At 42.0% G+C, this 17,623-nt stretch overlaps 1 protein-coding gene across 1 annotated transcript; it reads left to right on the forward strand.

The window, feature by feature from the left end:
- The first annotated feature begins 3,785 nt into the window (after positions 1-3,785).
- Positions 3,786-14,781, forward strand: Adh5 (alcohol dehydrogenase 5 (class III), chi polypeptide). Its single transcript, XM_048333734.1, has 9 exons — positions 3,786-3,835; positions 6,273-6,374; positions 8,289-8,430; positions 9,110-9,197; positions 11,810-12,029; positions 12,130-12,390; positions 12,962-13,097; positions 14,253-14,391; positions 14,534-14,781. The coding sequence occupies exons 1-9, from the start codon at positions 3,824-3,826 to the stop codon at positions 14,556-14,558; spliced, it is 1,125 nt and encodes a 374-aa protein (XP_048189691.1). The 5' UTR covers positions 3,786-3,823; the 3' UTR covers positions 14,559-14,781.
- Positions 14,782-17,623: the final 2,842 nt, after the last annotated feature.

Raw genomic sequence — 17,623 nt, forward strand, 5'->3', positions numbered from 1 at the left:
TTGAGGTCTTCTCGCTATTCACCCTGAGACAGGCAAGACAGAATTTATTAGCATTGGGCTGGAAGAGGAGAAGGAGGAGGAGGAGGAGGAGGAAGATTTATTGGCATTATTGAGTGAATTCTGTATTACAGGGAACATACTGTTTTCTACCTAGCCTGTGAGAATCACAGTTTTTGCAAACTGAAAATTGCAAACCTATCCAAGGACAGATAAGCGCAGATAGGAGAATGTTAGTGTCTTTATGAGAACTAGAAGGGAGGGGGGGAGGGAGGGAGGGAGGGAGGGAAGGAGGGAGGGAGGGAGGGAGGGAGGGAAAAAAGGAAGGAAAGAAGGAAGGAAGGAAGGAAGGAAGGAAGGAAGGAAGGAAGGAAGGAAGGAAGGAAGTCAGTCTACTGGAGGGGTAGTAATTTCCATCTTGATAAAAAGTGAAACAGACAATGGTAGCGAGAAGACCCTTTAATTCCTGCCTCTGGATATTATCATGTAAAGATATGGCAGGCTAAAGTTATGGCTGTCTTGCAACTATCATAAGAAAGATAAAGAAATGGCAAAAAAAAAAAAACTGGTGTCATGGAGCAGCACTTTTGCCACCTCCAAAAATCAGGGTAGATCAGACAACACTACGTGGCAAACTGATCCTACTCCCTGTATAGTGAGGGTGCCTACTTTGCCTGCCTCACTATGAGTTCGTGACTACCCCAGTATCTGGTTTCCTAGGTGAAACCAAAAAGCCCATCTCAATCACAGCATCCTACCAACCTAGAGATAAAATTAGTCACCACATTCTTCCCCAACAATAGGTTTCCCAATACTTGTGTGAATGCTTACTTTTTACTCTTTCACCTTCCCCTCAAGGAAGAAGTAAGTAAATGGATGAAGTGAGCAGGTAGAACATTGTCTCTAGCATTCCTCTTCCTTGGTATTAATTTTTCTTTATATTCATTCCTTTATACTTTCAATAGAATACCTGAGAGCTCAACTTCATTGGATTACCACTGAGCTGGGGTTTCTATGTATAAATAGATTATTTTAACCATTCATGTTATAGTAGTACCATAAAGCACCCATAGTGCTTAGACCATGATAGACCTAAAATTATGTTCGATCCTTGAATTCCCACAGAATCCATTCTCACAAGAACTGGTAAGATATTTTTATCAACATTATATTTTATTATATTATATATCAAAGTATAATGCAAACAATTGTGGTAGTTAAGCTGTCTCCTTCCACAATTAACTTGTAATTGCTCCTCACAGTGTAATCTGACCATAATTACAGGTATGGAGAAATGAGGGTGATGATGGAGGGAACTTGAGGACTTGGCTTCCTCTAATACTTCTAGTACTCCTTTTGCAGTGGCAAAAGCCATGGCAAGCCTTGTTAAGAACAGAAATTTCTGGCACATTTCAAAACAATTGCTTTTGTAAAGGAAATGCAAATAAAAACAATCCTGAGATACCACCTTACCCCAGTTAGAATGGCCTATACTCTGAACTCAGGCAACAACAAATGCTGGAGGAGATGCAGAGAAAGAGGAACCCTTCTGCACTGCTGGTGGGAGTGGAAACTAGTACAACAACTCTGGAGAACAGTATGGAAGTTCCTCAAAAAACTCAGCATTGACATACCATATGACCCAGCCATAACACTTCTAGACATCTATCCAGAACAACAGGATCCAGGATACCACAAGGACACATACACATTCATGTGTAGCACTGCATAACTCACAATAGCCAAGATATGGAAACAACCCAGATGCCTCACTACAGATGAATGGATCCAAAAAATGTGGTACCTGTACACAATGGAATACTACACAGCAACTAGAAATGAGAAAATAATGGCATTCACAGGGAAATAGACAGGTCTTGAACAAATAAGGTTGAACAAGACAAGCTTAGAACACAGAGAACAAAGGTACATAGTCTCCCTGACATGTAGATACTAGGGAAATTTTTTTTTAAAGAGAGGCATGACAAAGAATAAGAATACAGGAGGGGGAAAATCAGAGAAAAAGAAGGAACTGATTACACAAAGCAGAGAAAGAGAGAGAGAAAGAGAGAGAGAGATACACATATATCACCCAAACTGTAAGGAATTGTTCTACAGTTACCAATCATAAGCACTGTAGACTAGAGGGACAATGGACATTAAGGATAAAGATAAGATCTCTGTTTATTTTATTTCATGATTTGGTCTCTGAAAAAATAATTAAGAAATCAAGGGAGGTGGGGTGAGGGGCTGGGGGAGGAAAAGAAGGAGAAAAACAAGGAAGGGGATAACTGGTATGACAAGAATGTATATGTAATCACTGCCTTAAGTATGTAGTTGTAACCCCTATGTACAGCATGCTGACAATTTTAAAAAATGGCTGCTTTCCAACTCCCTATAGGAAAGGGGAGAGATTTTTCTCCTATCTTCACTGTGAGGACTTATGCAGGTGACACTCGTGAACCATGAGAGAATGCCCTCATCCATGAATGAGTCCCCTAGTAAGTTTTAACATTCTGCTAACCACAAGAAGACTCTAGCAATTCATTTACATCTCAGTGTTTTCAATTCCAGTACTAGTTCCAGTAGTGATGGGTTTTTGCCTCGGGTAAATACAATTGTCTGTATTCATCTGCCTCTCTAATTTGGGAGGCAGCAGTTTCCCCTGTGACCTCACTTCTCTTACAGATCTAAGAATCTGCTAATTCCCCAGTTTATAATGAGAGGCTAAACTGAGCCAGGGACACAAGATGTGAGAGATATGTAGGGGTTTGGTGACAAATGCGATGTAGGGAGAGAGAATTTGTGACTCTCGGGTTTCTGGCTGGAGGAAGTAGATGGGTGCTATCAAGGTAGATATAGAGGGGAGAAAGTCCCTTTAAGGATGAATACAAGATAAATCATAGATGAGTTTTAAATAACTGCAATATTTCCTACCAGAGACAAGTATCTAATAAGCAGCTGTGCATGCAAGCCTAGACTTTAGGACAGCCATCCCGATTGGAGACAATAACCTGGTAACTATTCTTGTGAACTTAAAAGTCATTGTGTGGACAGAGGGTGGAGGGAATGAAAGAAGGACTTGGAATAGAATGGCTGAGAAGACCGACCATTAAGATGCATACTTCGGAAATGAGTCTTGCAAGATTGAAAAGGAGACAGAAAGTGGTGCCTCTGCTAGGACCGTTTCAACAAAGCCATCTTCCCTCTCTGGGGGGTCCCACTGGGAGGCTGTTCACAGCCTCCATCCCCTCCCTACAAAGTTCTTTTCAAAACCCTGTCCTATTCTTCCCTCACCCCCATAGAAACTTGGGAAGTTTCTAGAATGCCCCTTCCCCTTGTGTACCACCTTCCTCATTCGTCTCATAACATATTTTGCTATCTTGGTGTTCCGAAGCACACATGCAGTGTATAGAAAGGACAGAAGGCTTTGCCTAGAGAGCGCAATGAATGACTTCCGGTCACGTGCTCCGGTGACCTTCCACACCATTCCTCTAACCCTGGCGATTACTAGGCTAAACTTACATGGGGGAACTTCTAACAAAGAGAGTCTGCAATGAGTCGATCAAATGACCCACAAAGGCGTCGCCAGGTGGCCCCTCAGGACGGACACCACCTCAGGCAAGCACTCCTCAGGTGTACTTCCGCCCTTAACCCCACACTTCCGGTCCTCACGCTCTAAGAACTTCACTTCCCTCTCTCCTTGCCAAGCCCCGCCTCCGCGCATGCGCCGCTGGCCGCCGCGCTTCCCAGCCCCGCCCCCGCTCTCGCCCCGCCCACATCCCGGTCCCAAGCTGCCCGTCCGGGACGTCTGCGCCGACAGGACATGGCGAACCAGGTATTGGTGGCTGCGCGCGGCGGGCCCGGAGGATGGGGAAGGGAGAGCACAGGTCGCCTGCCCTGGAGCGCGTGGGGCATCTGCGAGAGACCGGATCCCCGTTATCCCAGCTGATCCCGGGCGAGCCCGGGAAGGAGAGGAAGGACGGCTTTGTCCGGGTCCGCGGCTTAGAAAGCGGCTTCTTGCTTTCTGCAGCGGCGTCGGGAGAACGCGGTGCAGAGCGGGGCGGAGCGGGGCCCGGCTCGGCCTCCGGCCGCCATCGCCCTTCGGGGCTTCGGAATGCCGCTCGGCCCCCGCTCCGTGGATTGCGTTTCCATGTTGGAGTTTGCCCCATGCTTGTTACTGGGCCACCATGCACTTGCATTATTTGGGAAAGGCGCTCGGGTCCCTTTAACGGTTTGGTCACTTAGTGATCTCGTGCAAGCCTTACATAACATCTCTGCGCGCTCTCATCAAACTCAGATCAAAGGTTGTGCTAGGGCGCGGCGGGGGTGGGGCGGGGGTCAACACCAAGGTAGGGATGCCGACTTGCTTCTGCCCCCTTGCACCAGAACACTGGTTAAAAGCAAGACAGGCCATCAGCCGAACGTTGCTGAGCGTTTTTGTTTTTTTTTTTTTTGAGCGTTTTGATTATTTGCAAACTTGGGAAATTTTTTGGAATGATCTGTGGTCCGAAATGTTGAAGGTTTTGTGTTTTTGTTTTTTTTTAAATGAGAAATTGCAACAGGTCTTTCAGTCTTAATAAAGAAGCAAGCAGCACTCAGGAGACAGAAGCAAGAGGATTCAGCGTTCAAGGCCCACTGGGGTTACAAAGCAAGACCCCACAGTCTGAAAAGAAAAAAACCCAAACTAAATAAATACATCGTTTTTCCTTATTGCCAGAGGAAGTGCAAAAATGTAACTCCTTTAATAGTTCAAAGGTTTGAAGCAGAGCAAGTTCCTTAAGAGTGAAGATTTGTTTTGCTTAGAATTGTCAGCACAAGGAATGGCTAAGCTCTTTCCAAACATTTTCTGAAGGGGAGAAGTGTCAGACTTTGATTCTGGATGAATTATTATTTATAGTGTTGCTTTGTGCCTGTAAGTTACAAGAGTAACTTTGTTTTGAGGTCTTTGTTACATTAAAGTGAAATTAGATTCTGTTCTTGTGTCTTTTTTATCCTGTCTGATTTAATATCTATAGCTTATTTTTTTCTCTTTTGGGAGGAGGGCACTACTGGAATTTGAACTCAAGGCTTTATACTTGCAAGTGTTCTGCCACTTGAGCCTCACCTACAGTCCATTTTTTTTTACTTTTTTTTTTTTTTCAGATAGGGTCTCATTTTTTTTCCCCCTGAGCTAGCTTCAAAACTCCATCCCTTTATCTCTGCCTACCAAGTAGCTGAGATTCTGGTAGGTACCACCACCATTCAGGGCCTGCTCTTTGAGATAAGGTCTCATTAACTTCTTCCCTGGGCTGGCTTAGAACCACAGTCCTCTTTTCACTGCCTCCTAAGTAGCTAGGATTATAAACTGCTGTATGAGCCACTACATCTGGCCTCTACATTTTAATTTTCAAGGTGATATTTCTAGTCACATTGTTTATGTAGGCTACTTCCTGTGTCTATGTAAGTTCACCATTTTTTCCACCACACTTTGTTCAACTAACTTACATAAAATTTCATTGACAAAAGCTGTGTAAGGCACCTCACTTTTGGGAATCACCATTTGTAGATGTTTTATCACCTTCCTTGGCAACCTCCTCTTCATCCTTCCATTCCAGGTTAAAAGTGGAGTTTTCCCAAAAATGTCACCCAGGGTTCTTCTACTTGTTTTTCATAATTACTGATTTTCAAGTCTGTCTCCTATAAATCCAGGGATTTGTTCTGCCAACACATTTCATAAGCATATGAATCTACCAAAACCTAACTTTCCTTGTGCTTGCTTCTAGTAGTAGTTCTCACTAATCTTTAGCTACTCTATGCTATAGATAAGTAACCTGCATATGTAGTTTTAAATTTTTCAGTAACTGCATACAAAAGAACAAGTGAAGTTAGTTTTAATAGGTTGTTGGGGGTTTTGTATTGTTTTGTTTTTGGGTTGGGGTGGGGGGGTTTGCCCAGGCTGGCCATAAACCACAATCTCTCTCATCTCCACCTCTAGAGTAGATGGGATTACAGGTGTACACCACCATGCCCACCTCCTCTGCTCATTAAATAGTTGATGAATATACATTTTAGCTGAAAGAGGCTTTTATATAATGAAGAGGTCACCATCTTAAGTATACCTTTTAAAGCATATTGTTCATATGAAATCTTAAAACAATTCTGCATATTGCTTAGAAGGACATGTCTCTCTGTGAATCTGGTATACTTTCAAAGGTTAGCACTCATCGGTATCCAAATTGTCCACTAAGTATTTTAGTAGACAATTCATTTTCTTTTTTTCCTCTCTGCTATAGGTTATCAAGTGCAAGGCTGCCGTTGCCTGGGAGGCTGGAAAGCCTCTCTCCATAGAGGAGATAGAGGTAGCTCCACCAAAGGCTCATGAAGTTCGAATCAAGGTAATGATGCACCTGAGACACTGGGAAAAGGCTCACAATGAGGTCTTTGGAGAGATGAGCAAATCTGAGGTCTGCAAAGATAAAGTCTCAAAGGACAGAGTTGGAAAGAATGTATGAAAAGTCTCTCCAGCCCTAGAATCATAACCTTCTGTTCTTAACCTTGCTCATCTTTGCAGTATTTCCCCTCCAGCACTTCAGCTTTGGATTGGAGCGACCATCCCCATGGATTACTGAGTTACTGCATTATGTATAACTTCAGTCTTTTGGGTTTAAGGTCATTTTGTAAGCTCCTCCTATTTCTGTGGATCCCATCACTTCAAATGTACTGGGTCACACTAGAAATAGAGTAAGAAATGATTTCCAGTTTTGTTAAAAGACACCTCAAATAAAATCTGGAATGAGGCTCCAGCTTGACTAGAGCAATCAGCAAATGAAGTCCTGGGCTTAGGGAGCTTTCCGACGGACGGTCCCTGGCGGCAGGGCCAGGTATCTGTGGATTCATCTGTGGATTCGTTTTTCCCTGTGCTGCTCAGCCTCACGAGAGGAGAAGGTTCCCTCTGAATAGAGGTCTGTTACAGAAGGCAGCCAGCTGAAGCCTTGACATTTATAAACTTGACTTTTTTTTTTTAGCATTCTCTACTTGTTTTTAGATATAAAATGAATGCTTAAAAGTTGTGGCTTTTTTCTTCCTCAACAATCTATGAAAAAGTTACATTTGAGAAAATGTCACAGCTCTTTTTTTGTTGTTTTGTTGGTTTTTTTGCCAGTCCTGGGGCTTGAACTCAGGGTGTGAGCACTGTTCCTGAGCTGCTTTTTGCTCGAGGCTAGCACTCTACCACTTGAGTCACAGCACTACTTGCACCTTTTTCTGTTTGTGATGCTGAGGAATCGAACCCAGGGCTTCACACATGCTAGGCAAGCACTCTACCTCTAAGCCACATTCCCAGCCCCCGCAGCTCTTTTTAAGTTGACTAATGAAGGTTATGGTTTTTTGCCACCAATGAAGACAGTGTCTGTCCTGGGAACTGGCTGTATGCAGCAGGATTAGTTCAGCTCTCATTCTGGGAAACAGCCAGTGAGTGGCAGAGAATGTTACACTGTCCCTACACTTGGAAGCTAGAAGCCGAGCAGTACAAATACAAGAGCTCTGAGAGTCTTTTTTTCCTGTGCTTTGGTGGCTTAGAAAGATAATATTCTTAAAAGCCAGAGAGAAGAGTTAAAGGCTTATGTACAAGTTGTCTTCGGTGGCAGAAAAGGAGTTGCTTTGACTGAAAGCTCTGGGTTTGAGCCCAGACTCCAGAAGACACCTGGCATATTTCAGAAATAGCTAATATTCTTTGAAGAAATCCCATTTTTACAGGAAGCCCAGCAGTGAGAGAGCCGTGATGTTCCTCTCCACACCTGAAAACACAGTGCCCATAAAAACCACCTCATTTACCTTCTTTTGCCAACAGCATGAAGGAAGAGAATGGGGCACTTTTTTTTTTTTTTTTTTTTTTTTGCCAGTCCTGGGCTTGAGCACTGTCCCTGGCTTCTTCTTTTTGCTCAAGGCTAGCACTCTACCGCTTGAGCCACAGCGCCACTTCTGTCTTTTTCTGTTTATGTGATGCTAAGGAATCGAACCCAGGGCTTCATGCATGGTAGGCAAGCACTTTACCACTAAGCCACATTCCCAGCCAGTGGAGCCCTTTTCATTGCATAGAAACACATCACCAGCAAATGCTACCAGGTGAGGTCTCATTGTGAGGACTCCTTGGATTGCAAACACTGCTTTCAGGGCATTAATTCTGAATGAAATATCCCACAAAATTAACAAACTACTGTGTATGGTAAAGTGCCTCTCACCGACTTGCCATCTCACCCTGAACTGCATGTGCGCCACCCTGAGAGCCTTTTATTGTAATCTCCTTGCAGATCATTGCCACGGCTGTCTGCCACACTGACGCCTATACCCTGAGTGGAGCCGATCCCGAGGGCTGTTTCCCAGTGATCTTGGGACACGAAGGTGCTGGAATTGTGGAAAGTGTCGGGGAAGGAGTGACTAAGCTAAAGGCAGGTGAGCAGAGTATTTGAACGACTTCATGATTTTGACTCATTTCTGTAAGGAAATTACTTTTTTAAAATTTTATTTTATTGTCAAGGTGATGTACAGAGGGGTTACAGTTGCATACGTAAGGCAGTGAGTACATTTCTTGTCAAACTTGTTACCCTCCCCTCCTCATTTTTCTCCCACTTTCCCTACCCCTGGAAATTACTTTTCTTATATACTGCATAAATGTTTATTTATGAATAGTTAAAACCAAAGAAAGTCATCGAGATTGATGTCTTCATCTTGGAAGCACACATATTGGAATGGATTTCCCTCTCATTCTGCAGGCTTGCTATGTATTTGAAATTGTTTTAAATACACTCCCAAAGCCAATCTTGGCAATTTAAGGCAAGGATTTTTACAAGGCAAGCACTTTACCACTAGACCATAATCCCAGCCCCGGCAAGGATTTTTAGATAGGTGAGTAAGTCAGTGTCTTGAAGTACAAGGTCTTTATATTTTAAACTGAAAACTTTTGAAGCATACTCTTTTTTGCATGATCAGTATCGAAATGCTGTTCTGAAGGTAGTTTCAGACCTTGATCTGAATGTGTGGAACGGCCGACAGGATGAATGTTCGAGGCTGCTGTATTGGTACAGAATCACATGTCCCCACCCAGGATAATAACTGTGCGTTTGCTTCCCAGGCGATACCGTCATCCCGCTTTACATCCCACAGTGTGGAGAGTGCAAATTTTGTCTAAATCCTAAAACCAACTTATGCCAGAAGATAAGGTTGGTGTCCTTTTATTATACTTGTTGTTTTTAAATGTTTATTTAGTTATTTTTTTGAGACATGATCTTCCCACATAACCTTCATTGCCTTGCTATTCACCATCCTCCTTCTAATTTTTCCCCAGTCCAGCTTTTTTTTAAAAATTCGTTTACTTTATTGTTATTATAAAGGTGATATACGGAGGGATTACAATTACACAAGTCAGGTAATAAGTACATTTCTTTTCTTACAGTGTCTTCTGTTCCCTTATTCTCTCCCAGTCATTCTTAAAACAAAAGGACATATTAATAGCAATTATGTGTTCATTTTTACATGAGCTATTTCATCTCATCTTTCAAGTTACCTCACTGTCACCACCATTCATTTCCCTGTTTTCAAGGATGACAATATCAAGACTTTTCCCTGTTTTCAAGGATGACAATATCAAGACTCCGAAGTTAATTTGCATGGTGTCACAGCCATAGAGTTACAAATCAGAATTTTCTGAACCTATCCCCATCTTCTGTTGTCTTTTTGTAATGAAGGAGAGGTTTTGAGATGAAGTGAAATCATTTTTATGAGCCATTTTATTGTCTATGTAATCAGAGTAGTAAAGTAATAAAAGCTACCTGAGGTTATTGGGAAGCTTAGGAGCGATAACATAACCTTTTGACCTAGGAAAGGTAGTTATCTTAGTGTAAGGGAATACCATGAGTGACTAGAGGCAATTTTTTTGTGGTTTTTGTTGTTTTCTAATTTTTTGATGGGTATTATAAAGGTGATGTACAGAGAGGTTACAGTTAAAGTCAGATAATTTCTTTTGGGACAATGCCACCCCTTCCCTCGCTCCCAGTTTTTCCCTCCCATCCCCACCCACATGTTATATAAGTTCATTGTCAACATAGTATCTCCTGAGTACCACTGCTGCGTTTGTTCACCCTTTGTCCAGATTGGAGGCAGTTTAAGATCCCCTTTGCTCCTTTTCTTTTAATAGAAGTAGAACATGCATAGGATACAGTACTTAAGAGTATACACATCTTAAATGTACAGCTCAGTGATGTTTATAGATGTTTCTCTAATGGTTAGAACCTTCACCCACATCAGGATAGAAATCACAGCCACCCCTTAAAGGTCCTATGTCCCTCCAACTGAGTGTCAGCTTTTTTCTTTCATTTATAGTATCTGCAAGCCATATCCAAGTTGTTGTGTGCATCTCTACTACAGTCTAGTGCTCTGTCAAACTACATTCCAAACACCACTGCTTGGCTCCCCTCCAAATGGACATTTGGGTTCTTTGGGATTGTTAGGATTAACGCTACTAGGGACATTTCTTCTACAGACATTCTTGAGGCATTTTTGCATCACTGTCCTGGAGGTGGTTTTCCTGGGACTGAAATTGCTAAGTTATAAGAAACACAGTTACAGCTCTCCAATAAAAATGTAAGAGATTTTTACACTGCTGCCAGAATTGTATGAGAGATTGTTTGCTCTTAAATTTGTTTTCTAATGACACTAAGAAAATTAGAAGCAGTGCATTTTCTCCTTGTCTATGTATTTATTCATGCAGACACCAAAGGATTTGTTTGAGTGTACAAGTTACAGTGTTTTATTTTGTTTAAAATGATTGTACAGGGGCTCTGGGAACGTAGCTTGGTGGTAGAGTGCTTCCCTAGCATGCATGAGGCCCTGGGTTTGACTCTCCAGTACCACATATAAACAAAAAATAAGAATAAAATGATTACAAGGTGCAGTCACTCATACGTGTAAACTTAGTTCCCACGGAAGCAGAGGTCAGGAGGATCATGGTTAAAGGCTTAACCTGAGCAAAAAGCAAGACCTCATCTCATTTCGTAAGCCAGCTGTGCCTGTCATCCCAGCTACTCAGGAGGCCACAAATAGGAGGATCACCACTTGAGACCGGCCCCAAACAAAAATTTGTAACCCTGCCTGGAAAATAACTCGTTAAAAAGGAAAGTTAAGGCACAAAGATCCAGGATCACAGAGATTTTGAACCAAATGATCTTAGGGCCTGTGGTCCTAACCAAGATGTTGTGTTCCTGCCTATTTTGAGATATCTGTTGTAGTTGTTACCTTTGTGCATTTGGGAGTTACTGTTTTTGTTTGCTTTGGTGTTGTTGTTTTTTTTTTTTTTTTACTGGGGTAACCCACATAGGAAACAAAAAGGAAAAGAAAATCGAACTTGAATCTTTTTGGAAAAGGCCTGCAAGAACTCCATGAGCCAGTTTGCCCACTGTTTTCTTGGCCTGGCCTGAGTCACTTGCTCCTGACTCTCTCCCTGTGTAGTTACTGGCTGTGGCTTCTTTGGCTAGGGTTACTCATACATTTTTATGATGGAATTTTAAAATAATTTCATCTCGTTCTTCCATTGTATGTGTTAAAAAGAGTTCAGTATTCTGACAGATTTCCAGAAGGTACTGAAAGATGGTTACGATTATAATCTTTTATCAGCTTACTAATAAGGCTTTGCTGAACTGGGATGCTATTAAGGAAGGTATTAAAAATTAGGCTTTGGGTCTCAGTACACATTTCTGAAGAATTTATTTTCTCCTCTGGGTTTTAAGAGACCTAATTCCACACTGCCATTTTCCTTTTTATTGATTTTATTTTTCAGAGTCACTCAAGGGAAAGGACTAATGCCAGATGGCACTAGCAGATTTACTTGCAAAGGAAAAACCATTTTGCACTACATGGGGACCAGCACGTTTTCTGAATACACAGTGGTGGCTGACATCTCTGTTGCTAAAATCGATGCCACAGCTCCGCTGGACAAAGTCTGCCTTCTGGGTTGTGGCATTTCCACTGGTTATGGTGCTGTTGTGAACACCGCCAAAGTAAGGGGCTTGCCTGGGTTTTAGCCTCCACCTTGGCCTCCTCTGTGATGTCCTTGACGGCGGTGCACTGCATCCCTGACTGCCTTGTCTGTGCTGTTAGGTGGAGCCTGGATCTACTTGTGCTGTCTTTGGTCTCGGAGGAGTTGGATTGGCTGTCATTATGGGCTGTAAAGTAGCTGGTGCATCCCGGATCATTGGTGTGGACATCAATAAAGATAAATTTGCAAGAGCCAAAGAATTTGGAGCCTCTGAATGCATTAATCCCCAAGACTTCAGTAAACCCATCCAAGAAGTGCTCGTTGAAATGACTGATGGAGGAGTAGACTACTCCTTTGAATGTATCGGTAATGTGAAGGTCATGGTGAGTCCGTGCACTTCATTCTTTGTTTGTGAATCTGTTTCAGTATAATTTCCCCAAGATAAAAATGGAAAGCAGGGGCTGGGAATATGGCCTAGTGGTAGAGTGCTTGCCTCGTTTACATGAAGCCCTGGGTTCAGTTCCCCAGCACCACATATATAGAAAACGGCCAGAAGTGGCGCTGTGGCTCAAGTGGCAGAGTGCTAGCCTTGAGCAAAAAGAAGCCAGGGACAGTGCTCAGGCCCTGAGTCCAAGGCCCAGGACTGGCCAAAAAACAAAAAGAAAACGAAAAAAAAAAAAAAAAAAAGGAAAGCAAGTTAACATTTTAAATTTGTTTAATTTGTGTTATTATCTAGGGGGCCATTTTAAAAATATTTAAGATACTTGTCCAAAAATACAAGCTATACTTGTCCAATAAAACTAAACTCTGGAAATGTTAACCCCCTCAGTACAACACCTTAATGATCACAATGAAATTTTGTTTTAAACAAATAAACTCCACCCCAGAGCTTCTGGGGACCAGCATTCTTGGTTTAACCTTGACTCCTGAGCCAGTCTTTTCCTGTGCATCCAGAGGGCCGCGCTTGAGGCCTGCCACAAAGGCTGGGGTGTCAGCGTGGTGGTTGGCGTAGCTGCTGCCGGTGAAGAGATCGCCACTCGCCCTTTCCAGCTGGTGACAGGCCGCACGTGGAAAGGCACAGCCTTCGGAGGTAATCAGCACGTAGGAAAGAGTACAGCTTTCTCTTGGCAGCTGCAGTGGCAGACTAGAAATCTCGGGTTCATTTTTTGTACTATTAAGCGTCTCCTTCATGGGGCACTTTGTTGTCATAAATTATCTCCTGCACTTACTCTAATGGAAGGGTTTCAGATTTAGTCAACAGGGGACTCATCTTCTGAAACACTGTTACAGTTTTGGTTTTTTGGGTGCCAGTACTGGAGCTTGAACTCAGGACCTATAAGGGCATTCTGAGCTGGGTACTGAGCCCCATGGGTCTTGGTAATAACCTTACACCCTTACCCTTCTACATACCAGTTGAGAAATTGGCTGGAACATTAGAATTCATTGCACCTAAAACATGACCCAAAGATGTAAATGGAAATCCTGGTCTGAAGAACAGGCATGCTGGAATAGTCTATATAGTATATTTAAGGGAGAAATATAAAACTTCCACTATTTTGTGGGGGGTGGGGGTGATTATGGTGGAGGATGTAAGCGTGATTTGGAAAAGACCCAAGAGATTGAAGTATCCTCTAAACTAGAGACCTTAAAAATATGGGATGGTTTGTTGATTTTAGATAAGAAATTAAAACTTAAAAAGTTTTGTCACTTGAACATTTTATATATTGTTTTGTTTTTCTATCCTGAGATGCTGTCCATATTTCATTGCTAAATTTAGGACCCAGGAAATACAGTCCTATATTGGCTTAGTTTTTTCTTCCTTAAATACAATGATGGCAGAAATCTTTGCTATTGTGGACGTAAATCTGTTGCTCAGACTTCCAGAGTTCTGTATAGCTTAAGTCTCCGTTGGTGCTGGGAATGTGGGGTGGTTCTCACCAGCAGCGTCGGCATTCAGGAAGCTGAGGCAGGACTAACACAAGTTTGAGGCCAGCCTGGGATACATAGCAACATCCTCTGTCCCACAAAAAGTCACTTAGCCAACACTTCAATGAGATTTTAGTAAATCTTAATCCAGAAAAAGGAAAATATTCGAGTATATGTTTTCATAAAGATGTATCTCAAATTCTTCCCTGCTCCCTATCAATTTGGGAATCTGTTCTCTTACATGTCTTTGTGCCACCTACTGAGTAATAAGCATATGGTAGCTGCATAGATTTGTGAATAGATGTATGATTTCTTATAGGATGGAAGAGTGTAGAAAGTGTCCCAAAACTGGTATCTGAATACATGTCAAAAAAGATAAAAGTTGATGAGTTTGTGACTGGCAATCTGCCCTTCAACCAAATTAATGAAGCTTTTGAACTTTTGCATTCTGGGAAGAGGTAAGTTTTCTCTCTAGATCCATGTTCTAGTGTGTAATAATGGCTTGGGGCTTATGCGTTGGAGGATCAAAAGAAATGTAACATTAGTGGTCATAAAGGAAACCATCATTCAACTCTGTGTTTATTGCTTCCTTCTTTACAGCATTCGAACTGTCGTAAAGATTTAGATCCAAGAGAAACTGTCCCATCCTATCTTGCAATGTGATGGGAAAAGACCTTCCAAGTTCTCAGCTTCATCAACATGTAGCAACTCCCTGTGAAACAGTGGTGATGCCATCTGTAATCAGGGGCAAGGCCAACATGGTCACAAATCTGTTTTCTAGTTGCTTCACATAAATCATTGCTGGCTTAAGGAATATTTTTAACACAATAAAAATGATTTCTACGTTTCTGTACTGTTGCCACCTATTTTTTATGCTGTACTTTCTCATGATTGCCCTTCATTATTTTCATTCCATAAAGGGAACAGAGACAGAACAGAGAAGAACCTGTCAGTGTTGCTATTGAGAACAAGTGTCATTATATAAGCCCAGAATGGCCTCAAACACATTCCCTTGCCTCTGCCTCCCATGTTGTGATTACAGGCACTCAACACCACACTCACCTTTTTTTTTTTAAAGCCATGTTTTCCTGTATGAATAGGAACAGCATATATTTTTGTGTTCACAAATATGAAGAAGATTCTCAATAGTGCTACTCCAGTCACCTATAGCTGACCAAATCATTCAGCTTACTGCCACAGGTAAGTACACATTCTTGAGCTAGTCAGTTCATTTTAACAAGCATTAACATTTCCTGGCTGACAAGTACAAGATCCAATATGTGGAAGCAGGGTTACAAGATCACTAAGGGTTCCTGGATTAGAGACCTCAACTAGGGGTGTAAAAGTCTTTAAGATCCTTTTTAATATGTCTTGTTGGGTACTGTGTATGTTGCTGAACCAAGAGTTTTTGGAACAAAGTATTGAAAGAGCAGAAGAATAAAAACTTTGGGCATCCCAGTCACGCCTATCCTGATTGTCCCAAATTGGGATTCTATGACGTTGAGAGGGTTGTGGGGAAAGTATCTTCAAAACTACTTCCTTGACTAAGAAATAGAATTTCAGAACAGATGCTGTCAGTCACTGTATTTCATGAAAGCCAGTAATTGCCTTTAAGGATCTAAAATTTTGCAATGTTAGGAACTTAAGGCATCTTTATGACATTTTAGTTGGTAAATTTCCATATGCCTAGCACTTTTCAAATCTTGCCCACCGTTCCATTTTTAGCTGTTGTTTTCTGTCTGGCCAACCTAGTAATAGAATACTTGCTGGAGGTACAAACAAGCTCTTTAGTCCATACTCAGGAGGGCAGGCAGCCAAGCAGACAAAAGTTCTGAAGCGTTCTTTGCATGTAAAATGAGCCTCCTAACTCCACATCAAAACACTTGAGAATCTCCAGCTAAGCAGGCTTGCATACATGAGGTCCATGGAAGTGCTCCACACCTTGTACAGGCTTCAGAGCCCTCTCTGGTACTAGTTGAGCAAGCTCCGCAATAGTACAGCTTATTCCTCGCTTCCCTCCCAAGTGACCCAGTGGGATAACACATGAGACTGGAATGTAGGATTATATTTAGATAATTAATTCTCTCCATTGTGTAGAACTGGGTAAGGAGAACATTTTCCATGCATGGGAAGCTCTGAAGTAAGTTTTCTCTGCTTGGCTACCCACCTACCCAGCAGGCCAGCGTCCTGAAGTAACTGACAGTTCTTTAGGCCTAGAAACAATGCTGACCCAGGAGAAAGACTGGATTCAACTGATTTGTTTTAATTAACATGTGATTACTTTCAGAAAAAGTACCACAAAATATCTGATCATATATTAAGTATTTAAGCTATTCTAATAATGCATCGAACTACCAAGGGCATTGGGTCTTACCAAGTAGACAGGGTTTGCACACTGTCCTCCATTACACAAGATTATGGCAGCAAAGTAGTTGGAATAGACTGGGCTCTTAAACAGATGGATTTTTATCAACCGGAAAGCTCACAGTTCAGTGTGTATGAGTTAAACGCACACATATTAACATACACATACTGCAATATGTGTATGCATATGTACATATTTGTAATAAGTTAGAACTGAAGTTTTCATGCTTGCTAGAAAGGTACTGATCATTTATAAGCCATGACTTTGGCTTCAGCTAGCCTGCGTGACCCACCACACCCAGCTTTTCCTGTTGTATAGGGCTCATGAACTTTGAGTCTGACCTGAAACAGTGATCCTCTCAGTCTCAGCTTCCCATTTGACTAGAATGCCAGGCATGAACCACCCTGCTCAGCTTCTGGTTAAGGTAGGAGTCCTGCAAACTTTTAATCCAGCCTGGCCTCAAACCACTGTCCCTCCCAGTTTCTGCCTCCTAAATTGCTAGGGTTATAGGCGTGAGCCACTGCATCCCACTGGATACTCTTTTGGTTGCCAAAAATAGTAAAATGTGTTAAGATAAAAAGAGGAGAAATGTGCTTTAAAATATATTGATCTACTAAAGTTCTTTAGTGTTATTTTCTCAGAAGCACTCAAGGCTCAAGTACAGTACAAGGACTTAACTACTAAAGGAAAGCAAGTTGTCCTAATCACGCAATCACTTAAAAATGGTAGAAATCAGATCCCTCAGCTGTATCCTCTTGAAACACCGTCATACACCTGTGTGGAGAGGTTTTAGAAAAAGCATCCTTTGCACCTGCTTGTTGTTGGTCATAGGGTAACTAAGGCAGAATAATAGCGATAGATCTGAGAATCTCATCACTCCACTGATGGGAGTAATTTTACAATAAAGGCTTTTGAGTACAAGGCTGGACATCCTAGAAAGTTCCACAAGATAATACTAAAATACCTTAAGCTACTAACAACCACATCAGTAAGAAGTGGAAATCTTTACAGAGGACTATTTTTTAGTGCTGCACATAGCGTTGTTTTGGAACATTTTAGTAAAATAACCACACAAATGCCACATAGAAGCTGTTTTGTTGTTCAGTTCCCAAAATGAAAAGCAGCAGAGAAATTGTAGCCAAGGCCATCTACTTCCTGCTTTTTCTCTTGCAAAGCATCCAAATGCAAGCCTCTGTTTTTCTTTTTCAAACTTAGCACCAGCCAGAAGAGGGGGAAAATGAGGTGACGGGGTGCCTGCCACAAAGACAGCATCCCCGCAAGGCAGCAGGCCCCTCAAGAGCTCCACACTGGCCAGGGGTTTCCAT

This window comes from Perognathus longimembris, chromosome 24 (genome assembly GCF_023159225.1).
Source record: "Perognathus longimembris pacificus isolate PPM17 chromosome 24, ASM2315922v1, whole genome shotgun sequence".
Classification (NCBI taxonomy): domain Eukaryota; kingdom Metazoa; phylum Chordata; class Mammalia; order Rodentia; family Heteromyidae; genus Perognathus; species Perognathus longimembris.

Coding starts and splice junctions, on each gene's coding strand:
- Adh5 (XM_048333734.1), top strand. Junction 12,391..12,961: donor TCGGTAATGTGAAGGTCATG/GTGAGTCCGTGC, acceptor CTGTGCATCCAG/AGGGCCGCGCTTGAGGCCTG. Junction 14,392..14,533: donor CTTTTGCATTCTGGGAAGAG/GTAAGTTTTCTC, acceptor CCTTCTTTACAG/CATTCGAACTGTCGTAAAGA.